Raw genomic sequence first — 27035 nt, 5'->3', positions numbered from 1 at the left:
ACAAAAAATATTTTTAATGTAGTTGAAATGTAGACATATTTAGCTCAAGGAGGAAAGGAAAGTAGAGCACATAATAAGTAATGTTATCAAATCAATCCAGTTAATTTGTCCAGTCCTTGCTCTGAGTGATCTCCCATAGCTCAGGTAATCCAGTTGAGTCAATGGCTACTTCAGCAAGCGCAAGAGCAACGATCCAGGTTTACATGACCAAGTTCTCTTTTGCCAGAAGTCCTTCAGGAATCTTGGTCCTTAACTTATATTAACCCCTCAATTTAAGTGCTGACAAGTAAATTAACATACATTTCAAACGGATAAACAGGGAAAACATTTACCCTTTTTTTTTAAACCAGGATATACAAAAGACAATTTGCATAGTTACAATTCAAGCACAAGTCACTGTAAATAAGTACAAAAGCATTTATAAATTTGCTGCTGTTTGTGCCAGCCCAGTTAGATAGGTATGAATGTAAACTTGAAGGGATTGAGGAGAACAGTGTTTTCGCTTAAAAAATATGTAGAGAATGCTTTTCAAAGGTTTTAAAAAATATTTTCTGCAGCAGGAACAAACAGTTCAACCCCCAAAGAAAGCCATCCAAAATGCCCAAAGTCCTCCTATACAGCAGAGAAAGTTTGTTCATAGGCTTCAAACCTACATACAAAACGAGGCACTAGTTACGCTATTTTGGAATGTGTCCATAACCCTAACGTTTCAGTCCACCCCAAGGCTACCAAAACATTCTTCGCTTCTAACTCCCTAGGAAAACATATCTTCGGAAGGTGGTGCGTAAGAAAATCCAAGAAATGCATCATCTGCCTCTAGGACACTGGCATTAACAATGTTGTAATCAGAAGAAACACAGACTGAGTATGGGACCATTTCTTCTGTGAACACTGCATCAAAATTCCCAATATCGTCCGGTCCAACCTGGAAAACACAAAGATCTGTCAGTTGTCATATTAATAGGCTGTTTTAAACTTGTGCTTATCCTTCAGATTTTAAATTTAACTCTTAAGGCTGTCTACTTTATATTGTTCTATACAAGTACAGGCAATGTAAGAGACACCATCACAGCATCCCTGAAAATAGCTATTTAAAGGCTGGGGGTTGTTTTCTCCCTTTAGGCTGGAGTTTTGGCCAAATCCTGCACATCTTTATGATCTCATAAACCTAAAAAATATGTCTTTCTTAAATGACTAGAGATTAGTCATTTTAGTTAGGGAGATGCAAACACTAACACACCCTCAAAAAAAACTCCACAACAAAGCCAACAAACCCATCACCCAAAAAGCCACCCCAAACCCCATTAAAATAAAAAATCCCAAACCACACCAAATTATTTTTCTCTCTTTTCCATCAATAATACACGAAGTACTAAATTCTAGCTGTGATACTGTTGTTATAATAGATCAGCTTCCCAGTAAACACTTAAGAACTAAAGCATAGTAACATTTAGTCACAGAGAGAAGCAACAAGACAGCTAAGGCTTCTTCACCAGACATAGGCTCAACAAAAGGTGATGCTCTGATGTGACTGTAGGAAGGATTTCCTCCCTACTGTTGGTCCCCTCTCGCCCTGAGTATTTGGACAATCAGTCACAAGTTGTCACAGTTTAAACTGAGTTGCAGATTTTTTTTTAATCCTCCATTAAGTCTTAATAGCTATTAGAAAAGCAGGAAATCAGTCTTTTGGGAAGTCTTCAAACAAAAAGGCTATCTGTACTTTTTCTTTGATCTTCAGACCCCATAAAAATTGACAACACTTTGACAGAAACAAGCAGAATAAACAGTGATCTGTCAAACTGAGTTTTAAGTTAAAAAAAAAAAAAAAAAAAGGTATTACTGCTCAAAAGTGTGACTGCTCTAAAGGCCAACCAGCACTGCGCAGGGGGTTCCCATTCTTCACTGTTCTGAAACAAACATTCTTTGCAAATAGATGAGTCCTCAAAGGTGAAGATTTTCGAGGGATGAACTAAACCAGCAACAAGCACCTACCACATTAGGATTAAATGGTGGTGGAATCTTCTTCTGAAGAAGATCAGTCCAGCTGAGCGATTCAAAGAATGGATGCTTCTGAATTTCAAGCTGCAGTAAGGAATGAAGACTTTAGGTATCTCAGAAATCCATCCTGTGCATCACAGTAAATATTACTTCATCCTACACGCATGTAAAAAAGTTCTTATCTGCACATCCTTGTCAGTTTGTTTATTCACAGTCTACTTTGCAATAAAAGCTGTGGTTGGATAAAACAGCAATTAAGATTTGTTAGCTTGCCTCTAAACTGTTTCTTTTTAAGATCATACTTCCTGCTTTTAAGCTGTAAAATCAACCACCTTTAAGTCTACCACAGAACAACGTTTTCTGTTAGTATCCATTCCTGCCTTCATGTTTTGCTAGTTTTTGTAAAGCAGATCACTGTCTGAGAAGCAGCTGCTTCAACAACTCTGCAATATACTTGCTAGTTATGAACCAGCAAACAGCTATGCTAAATGCTACCATCCTTTCATCTTGTTCCACACCGTAAGAAAGTACAGTGTCCTAGTCTAAATGCTCAGTTACAAGGTCAACAGACTTATCTGTGCACCAAAGACTACGAAGATCTCACAATTAATGGATGGAGTACGTCCTTCTAAGACAATTCCTCATCACACAGTTCTGAAGACACTTATACTTTCTTGCATCAACAAAGTTTTTGTTGTTACACTGGGAAAACATTTGCCATGATTCTAAGGCTAAAAAAGAGCTGCTGTTTGCATGAAACTAATGTTCCTCTTTACCTGAAGACTGGTTTCCAAGTCACTGGTTAAACTGACGTTACCAGAAAACAGCCTTTTCTTTTGATTATTTCCCAGTTTCATGATGAAGAGTGAAACCTACCTTTGTACACCTTAGTGACTACTACACCAGCAGTTGTGTTGCCTTTGCTGGCAGGAACAGCAGCAACCAAGCTCAAAACATCTCTCAACAGTCATCCCTCTCTTATCACAAACAACTTTCAAGGACTGACCCCACCTGTGTCTTCAACAAAGAAATAAAAAGGAGCAAAACAAAGACAGACCCAGCAGTGCAATTTCTGTCCTGACCATTAATTCTGTGCTGTGCACATGAATTTGGTCATGTCCCTTTAAATGAAACAGGGTTTGATAAATTAGGACACTACTTACAAAATCTTCCCTTGCTCCAAGTCTGCTTTGCCGATCCTTCTCCAAGAGTTCTTCCAGGATAGACCAGGCTGTAAGACTGATTCCTGGGCGCAAGACCAGGGGTTTATGAAGAATATTCTCATACATCTCAGCAACGTCACGGCAGTAAAAAGGAGGCTAAAAAATACAAGTTATACATGAATTTGAAGCCACATTCAACATTGTTTCATGTGTATAATCAGTAAATGATTCTTTAAGACACACAAGCTGCTAGCAGTGAAGAAACCTACCAATTCTTAAGCCCTGCTGACTTCTAATTCAGTCATCCCCATTGCCAGATCTTTACACTCGTTAAGTTCCCACCCACCCACCTCTTCTCCTAACATGTTCTCACACTCAGATGTAGCTATAGATGTGATCCAGCTCCAGCTCCAGTTTCCACTGAACTTGACAGAAAAGAACAAGAGAGTGAGAAAACAATTCCCACTATCCCCTATCTCCCTATTTAAGGTCCTACAGGAGGAGATAAAACTCAACAAAACTAAGAGAACATATTGTTACTGGACTCATTACATATGACTAGAAGCAGCATAGTGAGATTTTTTTTGTTCCAGTGCTGCATCAAGAATTGGAAAAGCTAGGAGAAAACCTGGGACACCCAAGTAAAAAAAGTCTCTTATTTATTCCAGTATTTAGCAAGGGTTTACTTATGAGTTGGGTATTCTTTTATTGGGTATTTTCACTGTTGATTCAGTTTACTGTCTCAGTCCCTCAAAGTGATGATTACTTGTCTTCATCAGAGCTGATGCCTACAATTTTGCTTTTTGGCAAACTGCTGGACACCAAGAGGCAATGTAACACCCAAAAGAGAAAAACATGGGCAATGCTAACTACAAGACAATCTGTTCATTTAAGTGGAGTATTTCGTTATTATGCAAAAGTTAGCAACTTTAACAACACTCAAGGGTTACTTCAAATAAAGGAGGAGAGGGGAGGAAAGCAACTCCTACTCCCCACATATTAGGTACATACCAGCCCATAAAGCATTTCATAAAGAACTGCACCAAGGCACCACCAGTCTACTGTGTTGTCATAGGGCTGCTTTTTAATGACTTCTGGTGCAAGATACTAAAATAAAACAAACCACAAGTATTTTAGAGCATTAGGCTAGCACAAATAAAACACAGGTTTTAGTCACATCACAGTAAACACTTTCAGGAAAATTTCCTTCATAACAAGTGCAAAACTATGTAGTATTTATCTTGTCCTTCAACAAACCTGGCAAATACCTTCATCATCATCTGGTCATTTACCAAGTAGAACAGCAGTTTTCCCAACTGAAACAATACTTCCCACACACTATTGTTTTTTCAAACTGCTTTGCCACTTGTATGACAAAACTTGTTTTGCATTTCAGATTAGTTGCTGTGCTGTTGCAGAGGGAACAGCTCTCAGCAAGCTGGGCAACTAGCCATGCCTATTCTGCCATCCTAAGCCTGTACGTTCCCCATCCAGTACATAAAAATGAAACAAGAGGATATTAATTCTGCCTCAAATCTATCATCAGTGAGAAACTGTATGGCCTATATTAAGTTTCATTGCAAATCTCAATGAGGGCATGAGTTGTGAGTTGCTAAATTAGAGTTAAATAGGTATCACTTGACTGATTTCTGATAAGCATTCAGTACTGAATGACAATAATACCTGGTTTCCATCTGCCTTGCATGCATTCTACTCAGTGTCTCAGAGCTTACTAACACTGCAGCACAAGGACAGCCACTTCATAATACAACTATTCTTTGTAAGTACGTAGTATAAAATTTCTGTGGCTGGTTCATCAGCATCATATCAGTCCTTATCTACAGCACACATCTCAAAACAGGAGGATGCTCACTTCTATCATTCTAGTATCCAGATTCTGAAAGTAATTTACAAATAGATTACGGCATTGTCCCACAAGGCACAGACTGAAACTCAGTTTAAACAGACCAGTATTTCTTAAACTTTCTGTATATGTTAGTGCCCTCTAACTCATTTGTCTATAGGTGACCCTGCAAAAGCATGAAAAGTAGATAAAGTGTTTTGAAAGCAACTACTTAAGCTTCTTCTAATCCTTCATAACCTTCTTTGAGCTTTTTAGGTGTTGGAAGTCAAAAGGTAATTCATCTAGAATGTTTAGAATCATAGGAGTTCATTACACTTTTAGCAAGATTATGAAAGATTCAGATCTAACTCTTGGATTAGGAAGGCTAATACACAACTCCTATGTTTAGTCTCGATATTTCTAAGAACATTTATGAAGCAACAAGATGAGCATCCTCTTACGTTGCAATCCATGCAAATCCAAGTGTGAAGACTAAGCCTCTGACATGAGAAAACCCTCAGATTTTCTCAAATGGATCCAGAGTTACCAGTGTTCTATATCCTGTCCTTTGACCTTTCCCAAATACACAAACATGTTCACATTTACCACTCAGCTTCATGAATTTCTACCATGATTATAACCAGGATAAGTTGGCATATTTTGCTACCTGCATTTTTTTGTCCCGAGTTTAGCGTTTCAGCCAAACAAAACACCTCACTCATCCTCCAATGCCTTTCAAGGTCTGATAAACGTACTTTAAATTACAGAAAAGATTACCAAAGGTACTAATCTTGGCATTTCAGTGAATCCTTCGTATGTGTTCAAAACTTCCAGATTCTAAGTTTTCTCAGTAAAAAGTTTAATAGCTCAGTAAAAAGTTTAATAGCTCAGTCAGCAAGTTCCAAGTTTCATGTGTTTTCAATAATTTGCTCAAGAGTCACAAATTCTCTATAAGCTTACCAAAAATCCATGGCAGAATATGGTAAGCAGATTCATACTGACAAATCTGTAGCAGCTGTGACACAAGCTAACTGCCCTGTTTCTAGCTAGCAGTTAGGAGACACGTGAGGAAACAATGTTTGAAAAGAGCTGGAAAAACAGAGGAAGGAAGAGCTGATTTATGGTCATGTGGGTAGAAAGTAGCAGACATTTATTACTGCATATTAGTAAAAAGAACAAAGACTAGATCTGCAGGAAGCTTGTCTTTGGTTTCATGGAAGAGCTTGTTAAAAGAATGCAAATCTCTCAACAGTACAAAACACAGTATTTGATCTTCCATTTAGTTACACAAATATTAAAAATACTCAACAGGCATTAATTACAAATAAAATACCCCACAAAACTTGTCAACATACTTCTGGGGTCCCACAGAAAGTTGCAGTGGTATCAGAAGTTGCAATCCCTTCTTTACAAAGTCCAAAGTCTGTCAACACCACATGGCCCTGTTTAAAATAGAGTGGTATTTTAAAAACAGAACATGCACAACATGTAGATACACAGAAGTGTCAATTTTGTGAGAGAACATAGAAAGCCAGAAATAATCTTGCATACTTACTAGTGAATCTAGGAGAATGTTTTCTGGTTTTAAATCCCTATTTAAAAAGAAAAAAGTATTATTTCAAAGCAGCAGGCACAAGAGCAGAAAGCTTCAAGTTTTGGTGGAATTGTAATGTTCAGGTTTCCTCTAAGATTAATTCATGTAGTGGTTTATTATTCGGTAATTTGTCCCATTTTGAACTTCTGCAGGACAAGGAAATATTGCTGAAACTTACCTGTAGACTATGTTTATGGAGTGTAAGTAGCCCAGTGCACTGGCTATTTCAGCAGCATAAAATCTGGCTCTGTGCTCAGGAAAGGAACGTTCTCTTTGCAAGTGAAAGAACAGCTGTAAATATGCAAAGAGTAAAAAACATTACACAGACAAAACAATCAGGCTAATAACATGTAATTTTAACAGTAAATAGTAATTTATTTTGTTGTCCACTTAAAAAAAAAAAAGGGTTTTGCTGCATGACTTGGTCATTGCTTTACTCTCTTCCTTTCTTATCTTTTGCAGCTCAAAAATGGATAGTTAACTCAAACACATCCCCCTAAAGCCAGGACTAGTCAGAAGGAACTAGAGTAAACCACTGAGCTGTGAATACAAATTGGCAAGATTAAGTCATGCAAGATATCCTCCTAGCAGAACAGAACCCAGTGTCAAAGAAGAAACCTTTCATTTCTGTAAATGCTTGTATTCAAAGTTTTGTGTAATTCTTTACAGAACTGTATTCTGAAATAACCTAGATGTAGATCACTTTGGGAGATGTGTATTCCAAGCTAAACTACAAATTCTCTGAACTACAGAGAGTTGTCTGGTATCAAGTAATTTAAGCAAATACGAAGTCAAACCAAAGATTAAATCATAAACATACAGATTAAACTATACTGCACATTCAACTCCTAAAAATTTTAAGAAAACAAAAGTTTTCTGTTTTCTGTGTACAACATTTGAGAAAAACTAAAAAGTCATCTGAGCTTTCCAAGGTCTTTGATCAAATTTGAAAGCTCTTTTGAACCGTATTTTAGTTTGCCTGGAACAATACCAAACTAAGACGTGGCCAGGAATTCAGAGTAGAGCAGAACAGGAGTTTGCTAACACAGACTAAATTAGATGACAGTACATCAGGCAAGAGAAAGGCCCATCTTGTCCCAACTGTGACACAATGTAGTAAATTCAGTTCTCAGTTTCCTTCCTTCCCCTTTTGAAATATCAGCACCTCATAATGCAGATGCAACAGAAAGACAGTGTCACACAGTGAAAAATGTCAACATAAGATTAATCTGTAACAAGGGTAAATTTATGCAACTGTAAAATATAGTATTTGTATTTGATAGCCACGAATAAACCTGGGATTAAGTTGTTGATAAGAAGAGGAATAAGGTCTGTATAGCTATAGAGCTCTGTAGTAACAGCAGATAACAGGATTTTCAAAACTGGGAGAATGCTGATCATAGCCCACTGTAAAGCATCATTTTGCTCCTCCCACCTAGAGTCAGCAGAACAGACAGACTAAAATGCAAACACAACCACCACATACCTCTCCTCCATTAACAAAATCCAGGACAAAGTAAAGCTTTTCTGTTGTTTGGAATGAGTAATGTAACCCAACCAAAAATGGATGTTTCACGTTTTTCAAAAGCACATTACGTTCAGCCATTATATGTTTTTGCTGTAAGAAGTAAAGAGATCAATAAGTAAACAGGAATGATTTTGTAATTAAGGAAAAAAAAAGGGAGTTGGGTGGAGAAATTCTATTTCTTTTAACCTCTTTCCTATTGAGAACAATTTTTTTCTGCAACACTTTGACAGCATAGTATTTCCCATCCAGTTTTCGTTTTGCAAGAAGCACCTGTGAAATTGAAAAGAAAAAAGAAATGTGATCACTGCCATTCACATTCTGCTAGCAATAATTTCATCATTCCAGCATAACTGGGAAGTATTCATACTATTTTTTCACAGTAGAGTTTATTTGCTTCTAATATAATCAATCAACAATTGAATTGTCAGCAGAGTGAGCTTACACTTCAGTAAAATTCTGTCATGGCAGTGGTATTGTGAAAGACTGAATTATAACACTCATTTTCCATGACCTGTTAAATCTCTATCAAGATCAATGTCAGCCTTTTGGTTTTTTTTTTTGATAAAACAACAACTTGAAAAATAATCCAAACCCAGAGATTTCAAGAGGGATTCTCTGTGGCATCTTTCTAAAATATCAATATATAAGTCATTTTTCCATGGGCTGTTGCTTACACTGCTCCATAGCATTAGGGGTTTCACAAAACAGTCCATGACAACAAGAGGAAAAGCACGATTCGTGCTCCAGCTGCTGCCCAAGCAGAGGGGTACCTCCCTTCCTCTCTGGGGGAAACAGAGGATCCCTACTGCTCTAATGAGAAAGGGAAACACTCCCTTTTGTTACTCCCAACAAGTGACTGAGGCAGCCAACAGCCACACCAGGGAAAAAATGGCAGGGCCATAAAGCAGCGGCAACAGGGATCCAATACTGCACTTCATGTGCCACCCTGGACTGACACCACTTCCAAAACCTCTGTCCAAGTCTCTAGCCAATAGTTACTATGCACAAGAAACCCACTAGCATCCTTGCACCAGGGTAAGACACAGTAATAAAAGCTCACCTTGCCAAAGCTGCCTTTCCCAATAACTTTCAGGAAATCAAAGTCTGTTGGTTTAGCACTGAAAGATATTTAGGAAGGAAACAGGTCATCGGGGTAGAAATTACAAGCTTTATAGCTGTACATCAGTCTAGTGTAACACCTGAGTTGCAATGTGAGAACAGCCTGTTAGCACCCTCCTTTTCTTCACTCCACCCAACACTCAAGCTTCTGCAGACCTGCCCTTGGAGACAAAGACTCCTCTTCATTTTGCAATTCCATTTTCCTCCAGTGAAAGTGTTCAAGTTGCATCCTTTGAGTTTGTTTTATTTAGTGAGTTAAGATATAAAGGAGAACCAAGACTGTTCTTTTATTCTCCACAGTATAGTTTCTTGTCATTTTTAAGTCTCCATTTCCCCATTACTTTTCTTGGGGCTAATTGCTTATTTGCAGGGGCCCAAGTGGATTCTCAAGCTAACATAGGAAGGGCAGGCAAAATTTGTTATCTGTTCTCTCTTTGCGTATTCCATTCTTCCCTCCATCCATTCCTCCCTCATTTTAAATTTCAGCAAGAAGAGGGAGGCCCTAAAACATTCCTGTTCTGTCTTTGTAGGTATTTCACTCAGTTTTTCCACTTCACATCACCACTCCTTTCAGTTTTTCCCAGGATTCCCTTACTGTTTCCTGAATACAATTCAGAGATCCTTTTTTTGTCAGCAAAACAATTATCCATGTTTTCACATTCCAAAACAACAGTTACATCACCATACACCTTTCCATTTATTGCCCCTGAAGGGAAGTACTCTTAAATTTCATTTCTTACTGCAATCTATTAAGCACTTCCTCCTGCTAGTGCAGAACAAATCTGTGAGGAAAGCAGAACCAAAATAGCAGTAATCTCCTAGATGAGAAAAGCAGATCCACACACAACTGAGAACAGAAACTGCAGAGAAGACACGAGAGAAGCAAGTTGCGACTGCAGCAACTGGGTTTGTAGGTTTGCAGTATCAACAAGGCAAGCTGCTCCCCTGCCATGCATTCAAACAAACTTGTTTTCAGAAACTGGTCACATTCCCAAGCTGTGGGGCCACTCCCAAGGTCAGTCTAACTTTTCAGGTTTAAAATTAATTTTAATCCAATTTCATTACAATAAAAAAATTACACTAAATTGAATTACATTTTAATTCAATTTAATTGAAACCTACTGAGGATTTCCAGATGGTCCCAAGTTGATATTCTGTGAGGTAGAGTTTAACTGTTGGGAAAGACAAAGAGGTTTATTTGTAATACTTTTTAAAAAAAATCTCATATTTCAACCCATATTAATTTCAAAATACACTATTAATTTGCTCAATCCATACTTTTGCACTTGCTACATTAGAATTTTGAAGAGATCTAACATCCAGATTGGGAACATTGAAATATCTGGCTGTCATCACCTTGTCACAAATTATTTCTTCATACATCCCATTCAAGGATGAAGGTAATAAAATGATTATGTCCAGAAACAGAGGACAAGATCAGGAATAAAAATCTAAGAGTGTTTCAACAAACAACTTGTTCCTCATTCAGAACTTAACCCTTTCAGAATTTGCTCTCACAAATGTATTTTCTGCCTTTAATTTCAAATCTTACCAATAAAACAATTTAAAACCCACACTGTTTATGTAAGAGCAATTAATGAAAGACACAGTGCTTTTACAAACACAAAAGGGAACATTCTCCCCGCCCCAGGAAAAACATTACCAACCTTTTCTATCCTGACATTAAAGGTTAACTAACTCAATTCCAGGAATGACATGAATCTTACCAGTACACACCCAGGCAGCACTGGTAAATTACAGGGAGCGGAGGAAGCCGCTGTCATTTAGGTAATTTTCTCCATTTTGTTTTTGATTAAATAGAGCAGTATTTGTACCCTCATTGTAGTTCTGGACTTTATCAGAGAAGGATAAGCTGCACTCAAACACAAGTTACCTGAGGACAGGCTAGCAGGCAGCACAAAACAGTACTCTTATAGAAGCAGAGCATGGCCTGATAGCAGCATCAGGTGCTACTGCTCACTAGTAAGAGCCAACAGCACTGGGCACTTTATAAAAATCATAGAATTTTACGGATTGGAATGGACATTATAGATCATCTAGCCCCAACCCTCCCTGCCCTGGGCAGGGACAACTCCCCACCAGACCAGGTTACTCAAGGCCTTATTCCTGGCTTTGAACACTGCCAGGGCTGGGGCAAACCTCCCTGCCCTGGGCAACCTGTGCCAGTGTCTCACCACCCTCACAGTAAAAACTTTTTCCTAATATCTAAATTTCCTAAATTTCCCCGTTTTCAATTTGTACCTGAAACAATTCTTACAAATAAAACTACTGGAATGCTACTTTGTAAAAGATATTTTCTGAAGGCTTGTTTGTGTTCCCTGTTTTTTGGCTTTATCATTTACAGTAACCATGAGAAGGTGACTTTTCTACCAAGAAGTATGGGGTGCAAGCCACTATGCATTAGCTCTCTTCCTACTTTGAAATCTGTTGTGGCACGACACATTATTAATTTTCCACAGAAGGTTTGGATCATTCCACATTACTTAAAATACCTTTCAAAGGAGGAGGAAATCAGTATTTTAAATTAGAATTTTGCTGTATGTTCACAGTGCTGTCAAGCACTAAAAATCAAAAAAGGAACGAAGTCATTTCTTTGGAAATGAAGCTTTCAGAACACAGTAAATCTGCTGTGGATCACACATAAACCAAAACAACTCTTACATCTTTCACAGGCTGCATAAGAAGAGAAGTACAAAGATAACATCTGTATGCCAAGTAGTAAGTCATAGAGAAAACAAGCTTAAATATGGCACTTCTGCCTTCCTAGAAAGACTCCCTTTTTCAAACAGCACTGTTTCTGGAGGCTGTAAACTAATTTTCAGAAAATTCAGCAGTCATATAGTGGCTTTTGTGACAAAAGGAGCTTCAGACCTCACACAACGTTATATGTGAAATGAAATCAAATCCATCCTTGCTCCTCAGTGACTTTCAGAAAGGCTGCATTTCTTCCCCTGAGAGAATTCTATTTCTCCCTCTCTTTAAAAAATGAAGAACACACAAGCAAACAAAGAGACAATTAAACATTCGATTTCCCCTGCTCCTTGCCAGATGTTCTTAGCAAGAGTCTTGGAAGAGACTGCAAAAACTATGACAGTTAATCTAAGACTAAAGTTGTGTTTCTTTAACCCATATAGCAAGTGGACAGAGGCAGCAATCACTTTTGCCCCTTTCTGCAGTTCACAACTGACAGAAAAAAAGTTTACAGCCCACAGTGGAAGTGAGTTGTTAAAAAAAAGCAGGAAAGGGATTTATTGCAAAACCTACCAGTAATTTTCAGTAAATAATATACCTAAGATAGCCCTCAAAAGCTAAAATTTACAAGACTGTTCTATTCCTGTTTCATTACCTTTCGACTGCTCCTTTCGTCTTCATCTTCAGATGGATCTGACTGGTGTTTTGGGTTATCCATCTGAAGAAATGCTCTGACATCTGGGCTAGAAACAGAGTTACCTTCATTAGCACACCAATAATTTGCATGATTTTCAGCCATAACCACAGAGCATAAGATTAAACAGCAGCATACAGAGGAGTCACTCATCACAAAGTTCTGTATTTAACTTCTAGTAATTAAGGACTATGAACAAGCTATGCTTTTATAGCAACATAATTCAGCTGCTGAGTGTGTTACATACCGCACATAAATTTTTTCACTTGCATAAAAATGACATGTCGCAGTATATGTATGTGAAGGCGTCATAAATAAGTGCTCTGCAGAACTGCATTAAAAGGTAATTATCAGAAGAAAGCAGGAGATCTAACAAGCCAGCAACCACCAGGAAACCAACCTGCTTTCACAAAGAGTTTAAATTTTTTTTGAGATTTCTAAAATCCACTAAATAGTCCAATACAATACAGAATGAAATATATCATCTGTATCCCAAAGAAAGATATGTCAGTAACATTCCTGTTCCCATTCACTTTATAGTGCAAGATGGTGATCTTGTATTCCAACTGCCTGGACACTGACAGGACAGTGTTAAGAAATCCCTGCAACCAGCTGCAGGACACAAACTCTTCATGAACCAGCGAAAGAGTCTACAGACTTCCCACAGTGCCTATGGAGATATATTTTATCTTCAGCATCAGTTCCTAGCTCTGTCTTGGTGGGGCTGGGGGACAAGGACAGAGAAAGGAGGTAAAGTAAGAGAATTCCAAGAACCCACTCTGAGGAAGCAAGGCTTACCCCACAGTTCAAAAGAATGTAATGTCTTTCTTAAGCACAGAAGAGTGAGTAAAGAATAAACATAACACAACTGAGGCAAAATTAATTCCGAAACAAATGGGTATCATGTACAGCCTATATACTACTTGGCAAGATGACTTGAATCTTTGAAGTTCCTTCAGTTCGCCAAAAGGCAACCCCCTCCCCATCAAGGAAATCTTACCAGAATTTCAGAGATAAAGTTCTTTGAGAAGGACTCAGGGCAGTCACTGACGAGGAACTCTGCATTAGCCTTTCAGTACAAGAAAAGCACTAACTTACTATGGAGCTGCTCTTTTATCCTGTCCCTACAATACAGACAAAACAGATACACTGTCTTTGCTATTTTCAATCCATTTCACCCTCCACAGTTCTGTAGAGTGAGGATCAGAAGTAAGAGATGAGCTGTTTCTGACACTTCTCCAGCTCCTGGATTTCATATCAGCATTACTGAACCTAACTCATGTCCTGTGCTACCTGAGGCTCCCAGTCTCCCTCACTTACATTCTGTATTTCTAAACCCTCTCTGAAATCTGTGTCAGTTACCTTCAGCCTTTCAGGTTTAAAGTACAACAGGATGACTGTACACAATTTCTCACCATTATTTTCAGTTTAATTCTTCCCATCTTATATGAACTCCAAATTCTGATTTATTTCAGGGTCTGTCTTGTATCCTGAGGCCCAGGAAGACACAAATCACCGTGGCTTGAATATTGTGGTAATATTGGGTGATAATGCAATAATTTAAGTTTCAGAATCTTTGGGTACCATAAAATCGAGAATAAAAAGTTACGGCTAATGATATTCACTAGTCAGAACAACAGAACCAGACCTTAATTAGCTTTCAGCATTAATTAATCTGGCTGATTAAACAGAGCATGTTGTAACACATCTCAAATAGTTACTATAGTAACTTTGTCCATGACTAAATTCACAGCAGAAAAGAAAAATTAAAAAAAGAATAAATTCCCAGGAAAAGGCTGCTGTACAGTATCAGGGATTTCCACAATCTCCACAATCCATGGCAGCCACAATCACAACTGGTTAATGTTACACTGTTCACATTTGCAATTCTAAAAGCACTGCAAAGAACTAGTGATTGAAAATAAAAAGTCTAATGTACCAATTTCTTAGCCAGAATTACAGCATGTTATGCAAAATGCTACACAAAATTATAGGACTTCTATGCTGTATTAGCTCACATGTAGTAACTTGACATATTTTAAATTACATGCAAATTATACCTAGAATGACCTCACCTATGAAATTTCATGGATCAGAAGACCATTTAAAAAGGGATGCTCAATATACATAGTACATATACTACCAGAAAAAGTTGGATTTTGTCTAGATTTTCATGGTTGACTAAGTTTATTTTGTGGATTATCTCTGAAATACACGAAGGGGTGTCAAGCTCTGCTTACACACTGTTGCTTCTGTAATATTCATTCTCCATTAGTCTTCTTGCAAAACCAATATGATACCACGCACAAAAAAATTTTGGACACACACAGAAATATCCCCAAGGCCAACAAGTCACACCAATTTTGAAGCAAAATGGTAAAATTAATAGCTAAGACACGTTTAAGACACACTTTATTTAAATACTGGTGCCCAGCTCCTTCCTCTTCTTCACATAAGTCATTAAAAACAAAAATCAACCACTGCTATCTTTCTTCAGAAAGCAAAGGCTCAAGAAGACATGATGTGCAGTAGCATTTTAGAAGAGGACAGCTAATGTAATGCAAGGTTTGCTTTCCCCAACATGGACTGCAAGATCTTACAATTCAGGGGTTTCCCATTCACTTTCATATTAAGCAGATTTTGAAATTAGAAAAATCTAGTCACTCTGATTTTCCTCTGAGGAACAAGTGTAGACCCTCACTGCTCACTTACAGAACTGGTAACTCATTTCCCCACTGGTTGCAGGGTATTGTCATCCTTGAGCTCTTCAAGTGTTATGCAAATATTCTCATTCTCATTAAGGAGCTACTTTGGACTACTTAAAAATAACTACATTACATCTTTAATGCATCCTCTGTTTCACAGTTGGATTCAAACAGGTTTTGTTTGGACGTGTTCTGATAGACAATTAACTGCATTAGTATTTTAGTGAAACCCCACATTTGAGGGGTGAGCAGCCCACCCTCAACAGCTGCAGAGTGATTTAGGAGCCTCAGAGTGCTCAAGGAACAAACTCCCAGCTCCTATTAGGGACATCAGTCAGCATTAACAGATCTCTGTCCCTTCTGCCATCTTTTTTTGGAACATCTGAATTCTACCCATGAGAGCAAGCTGTCTATCACTTACAGTTAGCTGAGGAAATGCAGCTTGAGGCTAGTCCACTTAACTCCCAATTTGCTCTAAACCAATAATCTCACCCTGTGTTCTACCTGACAGTGACTGCAGGAAAATCCTTATCAACTGTTACAGGGTCTCTGATCACGCTAACACACTTTAGGTTTTTCTTGGTTTTATTATTGAGGAAAAAAAAGGTTTGGCTTTGATACAACATTCAAGAAACATTCCAGACCCAAAAGCAAAGTCCACTACAGGAGCAAAAAAAAAAAAAAAAAAACCAGAAGAAAAGAACCCCATAAAAATAAGAAGGTAGTGCTACATGTTTCAGAGAATAATGTAAACACTACCATCTTGGACACACTGAATCTGACCTTCTGCTTTTCAATTCAGATGTTCAGGTGCCTTCTGATCCAGAAATGAGGACATTGTCTTGAACCATTCTTAACTTTTTAGTGAAACAGTTTTCCTAGGCAGGACTTAAAACATATGACATCCTGATAGTGGTTTTAATGCTTAAAAGATGCAGTGGAAGGTGGACTTCCTCATAGTTCTGTGAGAGTACATAACCCACTGATTCTTCTTTGTACATCACTGACTTTACATAAGTTATTTTTCCTAATACCTAATTTAAGTAGCACATTAAAGCAAAACAGTCCAAGAAAGTAAGAATGTCGACTGTCTGTGAATAGTCAGTCACCACATATTTCTGAAGAAGTTGCTAGCAGACTTTACAAATAATCCCCAAATCACCAAGATCAAAGATTTGGTATTTCTTCACTAATAACACTCACTGGCACACAGAAAAGGTGACAGATTACACAGTTATTAATACAATTTGCTGCAATGGAGCACTGCAAAAAGTAAAAGGTAACTTCAAAAAAACCAAAGTACCCTGCAGTGATTAAAAGAGAAGCAACACAGAAATTACTATAAAATTAAATGCTTTTGCACTAAACTGTGAATTAAAGGCTTGTTCATTCTGCCACATCACTGTTTATTTAAGGGTGGGGAGGAGAACTGCACAAGAAAACCTTTGGTCTCTGTTTTGTTTTTACTGCAGAACTATAGTCAGTAAGCTTATTACTGAACACACTTTTAACAGCATCAAACACTGTCAGACCTATTTCTTAATACTGGTTTAAGTCAGTTTTAATATATCAGGTAAATACCATGTTAAAGAACACAGATTCAGCCACAGATGCATATTTTAAAAGTTCACAAAAATTTAAGGAGGCAGGTGGATTTGAGATCTGATGTGTTTTTAGCACACCATTTTGTGCTGTCCATAAAAAAAAAGTATCATTTTACCTTTGGACAGGTTTGTTCTGAGACAAAAATATTTGGTACTTGGACATACTGACAATCAAACAGAGGAGGAGATTGTGCTAAATAAAGCACAAAGTTTCCTAATGCAACAAAACCAATTAGATTTAGGTAATTAGTTAGTTTAAAGTGCTTTCTATTATTTCCCAAAGAACAGTACCATGTAGACAAACCTCATAGTATTTGTTCTGGTGGAAAAGTATCCCACCACCAAGACTTAGTTACTAATTTTTTTCCACTTATCATGAGGAAGTATATATAAAATGCTCATATTTCAGGTTAATAGGATATTAAATAGCTCATTCGTTGTGAAAAAAGAAAATCTGACTCCACACTGCAAACCACAGCAATATTCTGTTAGAGCTGTTTTTTTCTTGTGGGAAATGGGTAGTTTCACAGGCTACCACACTAAAGCCAAGCATAGAGCTTTGCAATTTTACTAGTTCAAGCATCATAGAAAGCTGCATGGATTTAGTTTAAACTGATCAGGTATAGATTTCAACTGAAAGAAGGTGGCAGTTTGCCCCCCAATCAGCTCACACACAGCAGCACTATCCTCCAGATCCAACTGGAGCCAACTCTAGCCTATTGCCATCTCTCATTCATTCAGTCACTGTCCCGCTGACGGTGCTGAACACACCTGCAGTTCTGCTGCTGGAACAATTCAGGTTCAAGCTTATTCATTTGCTTTAGGCACAGCAGCTTGATTATCCCAAACCATCTCAGCAGCTAATTAAGCTCCTTGGTTAGCAAGCTTAAAGCAAGTTCCAGAGTGTACACACACACACAAACTGCTCCAACAAAGAGGATGCAAGAAGTGACTGACTTAATCCCAGTGTGGCAGGAGCAAGTGGCAGCAGAGTTCTCTAATAGTACAGCCATGGGCAAAACAAACACCTGCCCTACAGCAACAGTTTACAGTGGAATCTGCACCCATTGAATTAAGAATAGCTAATTGCCTGCAAACTGATTTGTAGCTGTTTTCAGAAAACAAAAACATTTATATACTATTCTGTCTTTGGATTATTCCTGAAGGAATGGCCATATTAAAGTTTATTTATTATACTTTAGAGCTCTGGACAGGTAAAATATGTTTTCTGGTTAAATACTTAATTTGCAACTTTGTATTTAACATGTCTTTTCATCTCATGTCTTTTCAATAGTCCTTATAAAATAGAAATGGAACTACTTACTGGTTGCATAGCTCTGGCTGTCTAACTAAATTTTGAATGAATTCATTCAGTCCTGCTCTTCTCTGCTTAATAAAATCTGAAAAAAACAGATTTATTAGAATCATCAGTCAGCTTGTGAAAAAGACTTAATTTTCATATTTAGGATTTTTAGGACTTAAACAGCAGTTAAAAAGAGACTGGTCCATGACTGGTTCAGAACAGGATTGGTTCTACATATGAAAACTGCAAGCTTAAAACATTAAACTGAGGTGAGAGAGCAAATTTCAGTTTATCTGTAACACTACTTGAAAATGCAGAAAGCCAGGTGGACTGAAAGTACACTGAAGTGCTTCAGGAACAGTGTGTAATGACAGGGGGCTAACCTGTGCAGCCTTCGTTGCACGGGTGAGCCCTTCAGGACCTAAGTCCACAAAAATGAAAAACCCAACAACCCACAGGCAAAACTTCACATCAGATGCAAAAGCCAAGTTTTCACATGAACTGTCAACAAGCAGGATACTTCCATTATATGTGTATGGCAATGGGAAAGTTGAGCAATTCATCCTGCCTGCAGGCACCCAAGTATAGCCATTAAAGGTAACTATGTAAAATACTTTCCTTTTAACTTTGGACATCATCTCCAACATTAAAAAAATCATCCTCAGAATCCCCACCCTCAACCAAAGCTTAAGACATGTAACTTTTCTGTAGCAGAATGGAAAGATACCCAAAGAAATTGGAACAGAAAGAGAGCTGTAACGTGAAATAAAGTGGAAAACAGAGTAATTTTGTCTTTCTTTCATTACGCATATCAACACTAATTTGTATGGAAAGAGAACATTTAACTTAGGAATTATTTAAGGTGTTATTTAATGTATTCTAATGACCTTATCACATACAGATTACTGACAGTTACTAACATTTTAAGTTACAACTAAGTTTTGATTAAAAGTTGTATTTCAAATGTTAAGAAAAATGTTCATATTATTTCAGGAGTATAATCCCTAAACCCATGCTGGGGTGTTTAATAATTCCAAGTTACAGACATCGAGCAGGAAAGTAAATTTGCATACAGATGTTATGTGAGTCACCAATATCAGCAGTTTCAGTGGGGCAGATGTACAGTGCCATCGGTGTAAGCCTACAGAGCTATCCCTGATGTTGAAAATATAACACCCAAAACATCTGAAATTTTCAGGTTCTATATTGGCTGGTTTCAGTGATTCTTCTCTGTCCCATTTTTTTCAAGTTAAGACAAGATGAATTTTGGAATAACCCAACTGTCAATAAAAATGGAGCATTTAAATGACAACATATGTTATGACAGTATTTTTGGTAGACATGGGGAAGGGGGATGTAAAGATTTCACCCTGCTGCATTCCAGTGCAATAGTACAAGGCTGCAAAACCACGGATGGATTACTGAAGTATTTGTAAAATGTGTGACTTGTTTCAGAAGCCAGCAGAAACATTACATCAAAGCTTCAATAAATCAGTGTTAAGATAAAGAAGTATTTGCATAAGCATCACGGCTCCATCTCCACCCTGCCCCCCAGCGTGACACATCTTGAGAACCATTGCGTTTCTCATGCTTCAAGGATTTCAGCACAGTTCACAGAAATTTAAAACAAGCCTGAGGACTTTGTTTTACATACATTATTTTAATAAAGCTTTAGTTGAGGGTTTTTTCCCCATTAAAACTCCAGTTTCCTAAATTTGACTCCAAGAAATCCACCTGCACATTTGGCTGTACAGCAAACCAGACTGCATGACATTACTGGTCTTCAGCCAGCTCTGAGAATCCCAAGGTCAGAAGGAAAAAAAAGGGAAGGAACCAAACCAAAACAAAAAGTCCCTGTAGACACAATACACGTAGAACTTTTGGCAATCATTTACCTCTTAATCAGAAGAGAACATCAGTGCTTGGATACTTGTATTTGATTACTTTAATTAAAGAAAAAGGGACTTTCACATCAGGATCCAAATGATTAACTGTAACTGCCAAAAATTAGATTTGCTTTAAAAACCCAAAAACTGCACATCCTGAGAGTTTGACAGCTTTGGATCCATTTGTTCCTCAGCAAAGGAGAAAATGAAATGACTGAAACAGGTGCAGGACGAGGTGAAACTACAAACACAGCCTCATCACATCAGCAAACCAGGGGACGGTGAGAGGGTCCCAATGACCATCGGGAAAACCCTTAAGTAAAAACAGCCTGAAGGAAAGGTGTGAACACAGAGCAATGGCCTGGCCTCCCCACTGCCCTCTGTATTCATTCCTGGTGCCACCTAGGCTAATCAATACACTTCACAAGTGACTTTTTCATTAGCATTTTGCTGTGTACAGAGCAAGCTAAATTGGGACCTATCACTGGTAACTGGATCACATGTTCACATCAGACAGGCTTCCTGTTGTTGTTCGAACTACAGAAGAGGTTTGTTTTCATCTGTACAAGGAAGCACATTTAGATACAGAGAGTTCAAAAGTCCCCAAAGATAAATCCTTTAGTTACTTCATTTTTCAGAGGTGGTGGTGGGGGAAGTCACAAAAACGAAGTTTAAAACTGACTAGGCATACACTTAGAAGAGTCTTGGGTTTGGCTTTTGCTTTCATAGGAGAGCAATTACACCTGACATTTCAGAACCTCTCACAATCCTGAATAGAGGAGGGTTGGGAGGAGCTACAGTCTTCAGTGCAAGAGGGGAACTGGGCAACTAAGCAATACTTTGTTCACTATCGTAAGGCAGAATGTCTACCTACACCTGTTCCTGCTCTTGACTGAAGCATGACTAAACTTTGGTTTAGTCACTGTTTTGAGGACTGGTGTAAAACTCATCTAAGATAGCTTCTTGTAGGCTGGAATAGATCAATTTTCATATAAAGAAGCTGACAGAATGAATAACAAGATGATAACTTACCAGGATCAAAATTATCTCCAAATATTCTTTTAGCTGGAATCTTCAGGTTCATGGTGGGAAATTGCTTCTTTAGCTGAAAACAACACACATACAATTGGATTGTGCTTAGACATCAAAGTACCTAGAAATAATTGCATTTTGTTTGTTTTCTGATGAACAGTTTGAACACCTGATTATTAGTAATTCTGCTCCTCTCTGCCATCTCCTCTAGTCATACACTTGGGGGATAAAAACAAGCCCAGAACAACCTGTACTCAGCTTGTTTGCACCAGACATACCCTTTTCAATTCAAAGGCCATCTCATCTTCATCTTTTGACTACTGCAGCAATACTGCCAAACTGATTTTCCGCTTCCCCCAGGTTAAAAAACGTAGACTAGAATTTCAGTGTTGTTTTATCTTCCTCTTTTCTTCCTTCCCCCATCAATTCCAAGCAACTGTTGCTTACCGTATTGTAGAGTTTGTCAAACTCTGCATATCGTCTGAGGACAAACCATTCATTTCTGCCAACGGAGACCAACACTTTGTAAACCTGCAGTAACAAAGATAAACTTGTTATCTATAAAGTAATAGACAAAGTTTAATAAACCCTTCAAGTTTTAATCCTGCAGTGGAAATAAGCGCAGGCTGTTAAATGCACTTGCTGAGCTTTGTATTTCTTACAGCTAGGTCATGGAGACATCAACAGAAATCATTAAAAGAATGCTGTATTTTACAGAAACAATTTTAAACACCAGGTTTAAAAGCAAAAACTAACACCAAAGTTAATTTATTGGAGTTTTATAAATTAGTTTATATCCAACAAGAACACTTGACCATCAGATAGTGTTAGATTAAAATTTACGATAAAATTTGTTAACAACCTGATAATCCATTGGAAATAGCAATATTAAAGAAGTAAAGCATTTAAATACTGAAGAATGCCTTGACCAAAACCTAAAGAGAAAGTCCATATGGAAAGCAGTTACAAAGACAACTGTTCCATTCAACATTTTGAACACAGAAGGATTCTGGCAGATGACACAATTGCTCAGGGAGGAAAAAATGGTGCTGTGGCTGAAATACAGCACAAGTTACATAATACACAGCACTGAGGTGAAGGAAGCTGTAGTTGGAGCCTGCAGCTCAGTTCTGGCCATTCAAATCCCATGGCAGCATAGGACTCCAGTTAACTAGACAGACTGTCAGTCCTTGGATTCATAAATCTGGTTGACAGCTGTGTGTCCAGCAGGGTTCTCCCGTCTCTTAGGCAATTAGTTTTTCTCCCTTCTCTACCTCCTTGTACTTCCAGAAGGAGCCTGGCTATTCCTTCAGGGCAGGAGATAGGCACAGCAAGGACATGAGTGCAGAAGGCTGCTAATTCCCAATGTAGAAAACTGGACCAATGCCCCAGTCTCCCTTCTGGCCTGCAGCAGCAGCTTACCTCTCTAACTCCCACAGGGGAAGAGGCAGCCACCACCATCCGTTCCTCAGCCTGAGATTTGCATTCATGCTATGTTAACTGCTCAAATAAGCTGTTCCAGTCTCAGTCCCCGGGGAACACAGGAAGCTGGATGGAAGCATCCAGCAGAATGCTGATAAGACTTTGCTTAGAAAACTAGATTTCCCTTATACTGCTGAACAAGCATGAGCATAAACCTATGTGCACACCTTCCAGAGCTTTCCTACACTGTGAACGGCAAAAGCGTAAGCTGCAAAGACTTAAGCACTATCCTCCTGAACTGCATATTTTATACAGCAATCAAGTCCTGCAAGTAATGTTCAAACACACCACTCCTTCACTCCCCATGACTGCATGGTAGATCGATGCCAACACGCTTAAGCAGCAGGCCGTGGACTTCTTAAATTAGCCAGGTAGAATGCACAGATTGCAAAGTGCACAGGCAAGCATAACTCAGGATACAAGATAATATCCACCTCCTTGGCAACCACAAAATTAAAACAGCTTTGTTCTCAAAGTAGGTAGCTGTAGAACAATGATACAATCAACGTTTTTTACACGGGAGAGCATAAAAACCCATATGAGGTCATCCCGTTCACACCATCACCAAAGCTCTTGCATACCCAACAAAGGAAAATCTCCAAGCTCAACAATCATGGAAGCACTGAGTGGTAAGAATCCATATGACATCCATACAGAAGTTTGGTAAAACCAAAAAACATAACATGTCTTTGGGCAGTATTACTACTCTCAGTTCCACCTATGTACTGATTTAGAGAGATCTGCAATGCCTGTTTCTAGCAAGGTGGTGGTGGTTAACCTAGCCTTATTTAGATAGTAACCTTTTAAAATCTAATCATTCCTAACCCAAAATTAGTCTTAGAAAACTCCCAAAACATAGGTAAAATGCAACCACAACTTGAAATACATGGATAAATAATGCAAGGCTTTGGAAAAGAAAAAAGAAAGAAACAGAATTCCTGAAAACATAACCACTGTCTATCTTCCTAGACACAGACAATACAGGGTCCAGCTATTTCCATAACTGGATGCAATAGGTTTCTTCACCGAAGTCATCACTGAAATTAAGAAGTCTTTGACTCTGCTATGATAGGTCATGCTCCTGGATTAAACATTTAATTTTTACTAAACAATAAAAAAGCAGGATGTTTTCCAATTTCAAGAGAGCAAGTATTGAAAAATTAAAGAAACTATTTAAGTGTCAACAAATGAAAAAAAAATTTCCAAAGGGTTGGGGATTAACATTATGTATCACAGGTCTGAGATCAAGCTTCCAGATTTAATCAGACAAACAGCACCCTTGAAAGAGATTTTTTAATAAGCCTGTATATCATGGGGGTGTGAAGGGAGAAGAGAACAGGTCAGAAGAGAAAAATTAAGCCTCAGACATCAAACAGCATAGGGATAAAAGTGAGAAACCCAAAATAAAGCTATTTGTCAAAACAGGCAAAAGAATGACCCACTCTGCAGCAAGGACATAACCGCAATTAACATAGCCTAGATATGGTCCAAAGCAATACAATATTTTGCTCTTTTTATAAATAAAGTGAATGCTGAATCTTCAGAAAAGGGCAGGAAGTGAACTAGAGTAGATATACATAAAGGCTAGTTACCACAAATTAAGTGGATGCAAAAAAGCTTCCCTGCCAGAACCCATGAAAAATTCCAGCATCAAACTGTTGCCAAGAAAAGAAAAGTGTTGGTAGTAAATACATCAAAAGTATGCAGTATGTAACAAAACCAAATCAAATGTTCAATAAAAGGTCATGAAAAAGCTCAGGAGGAATGAAGAGTTCACTTGCAAAGACAAAACTGAAAAGCTTGATTTGATGATCAGAATGAGAACTGCACGGAGAGATAATTGTTTTTTAAAATGCTTCATCAGAGCAAGTGTGGGGAAAAAAGAAGAGCTAGCAAAAGCTAAGCTGTACATACTTGTCTTGTTTCCATGCCAGCATTAAGTGAGCCACTGAAACGTTTGAGCTGAAATTCATAGTTTCTATTCAGACCAGGAAGATTCTAGAATAGTCTCAGAATCAGTAGTGATACATACTTGTAATCAAGGGCAAGGTGAAGATTATACAACACAATCACCTGAACTTGTTCCCAGCCTTTATCACTTTGACCTTTCATTTCACCCTGAAGTTCTTACTGCTCTTTATGGAGACGGCACTAACATGACCATCAAAAGCAGTTATACCCACCACAGGTTTGTTAAGAGCTGTTCTCCCCCACACCCCTCTTTTGCTCCCTACCAAAGTACTGGCAGGATCCAGTCACTACCACACAGCTACAAAAGAGGGGACACAGTAAAAGCATCAACACATGCTGGAATTCACAGTTCCTTCCATGAAGCGTAGTATGACCCTCACTTCTGTTATCAAATCCTAAAATATATGTGATAATCCTCAAAAGCTTGGCTGTGAAAAGCAGTTCTTGCCAAGCTGCTAATTACTCCCCGATGCTGAAAGCAGAACTCAGCATGACAAAGTGTACCTCTGCAGAGTGCAAGATTGCTTCCCCTCTCCTCCCTCACCCCTCAATTTCTGAAGTTTTCTACTCTCACTTGTACAGCTTTCTAAAGGCCAAGCCCCCAGAAAGTGCCTCTATGTTGCTCAGGTTGTCTCAGAGATCTTTAGGTAAAACGACCTGGAAATCACAACACTAGTATGTACCACCCTGGCACATTTTAACACTGCCAGCACTGAGCCAACAAAACAAACCTGTTTTGCTTAGGTTCAGACTTTCATGAAGGATCTCCTGCTCACTCGAGTTTCACATACATGCAGCAGGTGATTAGTCAAGTTTCTTTTGTTTATTCCCTTTACTAACACACTCCTTCCCCAAATTACACCTTGATACACTTGTAGAATCAAACATTATTCTTCTCTGAGGAAGAGAGGTGAAGAGGAACGGCAGATATGGAACTCATAGTAAACCTTTGTTTATTTGCATACTTCAGACAGCAACTGGGTCTAAGGCTGTTTGCATTCCGCATCTGAAGAGTGACTAATTCGCTCAGGGGAAAAAAAAAAAGCTTGGAGGAAGTTGCACAAGAGCAATGAAATAGTTTCAGCTTTTAAAGTAAGTATTATAATGTTGTCATTTGGGGTTATATACAAGCAAAACAAAAATCCATACCACACTACTGTATTTTTCAGCATGCAATGCAAAGAATTTCCCACAGAATGAGAAGATTTCACTTCCAGAAAGTCAAACAGGGAGGCAAAGAAAGGAAGGAGGAGGGGAATGACAAGGAGTGGAAATGAGAACAGGATAAGAAAAAACTCATAGGCATTAGAATCAGAAAAAAGGAAGGAAGACAGAAAAAAAGGTTTTGAAAAAATCTGATGTCTATTTTTTCATTTTACATAAAAATTACAACAGTATAATAGGATATCTATGAGAAATGGCCATTAAAAACCCCACAAAAACAAACAAATCCACAAAAAGCCAAATCCACACTTTAATCCTTTACAAAATAAATGTTGTCATGAAAAAATTGTGTAGAATGCCAAAAAGGGTACAAAAATGTTATTCCTGCGTTTGGACACTTAGGTATATCACATGAGAAAATGCTGCTATTTGGGGGTAAGAATACCAGAACTTTGTAAAGTCAAGTTCTTTTTGCAGTAAACACTGTAAAACATTCACAACTTCTCACACTGGACTATGGCCAGTACTCATGAGAGCAAGGAAACAGATTTCCATAAACCTGCTGAAAATAATACCAAGCTTAGTAGCAGGGGAAGAAAGAAAGCAGCACTTCTCAGCACCAATAGCCTATGTACATGCCCACAGTGCTTACACTCTTACATACTTACAGTAAATCTTTTCTTCTTCTCTCTGTGCTCATCAGAGCTGGGAATGCTAACGCTTGGGCAGCTTTCTTTGTGATCCATTGTATGTTCCTTTTGACAAATTTGTTACAGGACTCTGCTTCGGGTGTTGCAATCAGAAGAGATCTTCAACGGTATTGATCCAGGACACACAGAGTTTCTTGAGGAAATGTGAATTCCATCATGTAATCTTAAAGTGAACATAAAAGGAAAATTAAGGATAGGAACACTTAACCCACGGCGCTAAAAACCTGTGTGACAAGAACTTCTCCTGGCAGGAAATGCACATTAATATGCACGTATAAAGCCACAACCATTACTATTTTGTAAACTTGCATGCTTGTGGGTCCTTTGTTGTTTCACTGAAATCACTCACATCCTCCAAGAACACAAGTGCATCCAAAAGATCATTGAGTTGTGTAGACACACTGGAAACAGATTTGGGCCCACTACAGACAATACTTTGAAGGAACAAAAATAGGGCATGGAGAAATAATTGAAGATGACAACTTGGTATCAGACATCTGAGAAATGCCACCAACTTGTACATTCAG

General features: G+C 38.2%; 1 protein-coding gene across 1 annotated transcript; it reads right to left on the bottom strand.

The window, feature by feature from the left end:
* On the bottom strand, window positions 1-26673 carry LOC103807786 (serine/threonine-protein kinase Sgk3). Its single transcript, XM_009080533.1, has 16 exons — window positions 26467-26673; window positions 21629-21712; window positions 21182-21254; window positions 18285-18360; window positions 12613-12700; window positions 10368-10417; window positions 9187-9244; window positions 8313-8396; window positions 8085-8216; window positions 6777-6889; window positions 6560-6596; window positions 6360-6446; window positions 4173-4268; window positions 3162-3317; window positions 1993-2082; window positions 1-925 (listed from the first exon to the last, which is right to left on the bottom strand). The coding sequence occupies exons 1-16, from the start codon at window positions 26542-26544 to the stop codon at window positions 755-757; spliced, it is 1473 nt and encodes a 490-aa protein (XP_009078781.1). The 5' UTR covers window positions 26545-26673; the 3' UTR covers window positions 1-754.
* Between the last annotated feature and the right edge of the window lie 362 nt (window positions 26674-27035).

This window comes from Acanthisitta chloris, unplaced genomic scaffold (assembly GCF_000695815.1).
Source record: "Acanthisitta chloris isolate BGI_N310 unplaced genomic scaffold, ASM69581v1 scaffold1028, whole genome shotgun sequence".
NCBI lineage: Eukaryota > Metazoa > Chordata > Aves > Passeriformes > Acanthisittidae > Acanthisitta > Acanthisitta chloris.
This window is presented reverse-complemented; position numbering and strand designations above follow the sequence as displayed.

What these genes read in the sequence shown, in the direction of transcription:
- LOC103807786 (XM_009080533.1), bottom strand. Translation starts at nt 26,544, where the DNA reads ATGGATCACAAAGAAAGCTGCCCAAGCGTTAGCATTCCCAGCTCTGAT. An exon ending in TTGACAAACTCTACAATACG is followed by an intron (nt 21,255 to 21,628) that starts GTAAGCAACAGT and finishes TGTTGTTTTCAG; the next exon opens with CTAAAGAAGCAATTTCCCAC. An exon ending in GGACCATCTGGAAATCCTCA is followed by an intron (nt 9,245 to 10,367) that starts GTAGGTTTCAAT and finishes AATATCTTTCAG; the next exon opens with TGCTAAACCAACAGACTTTG.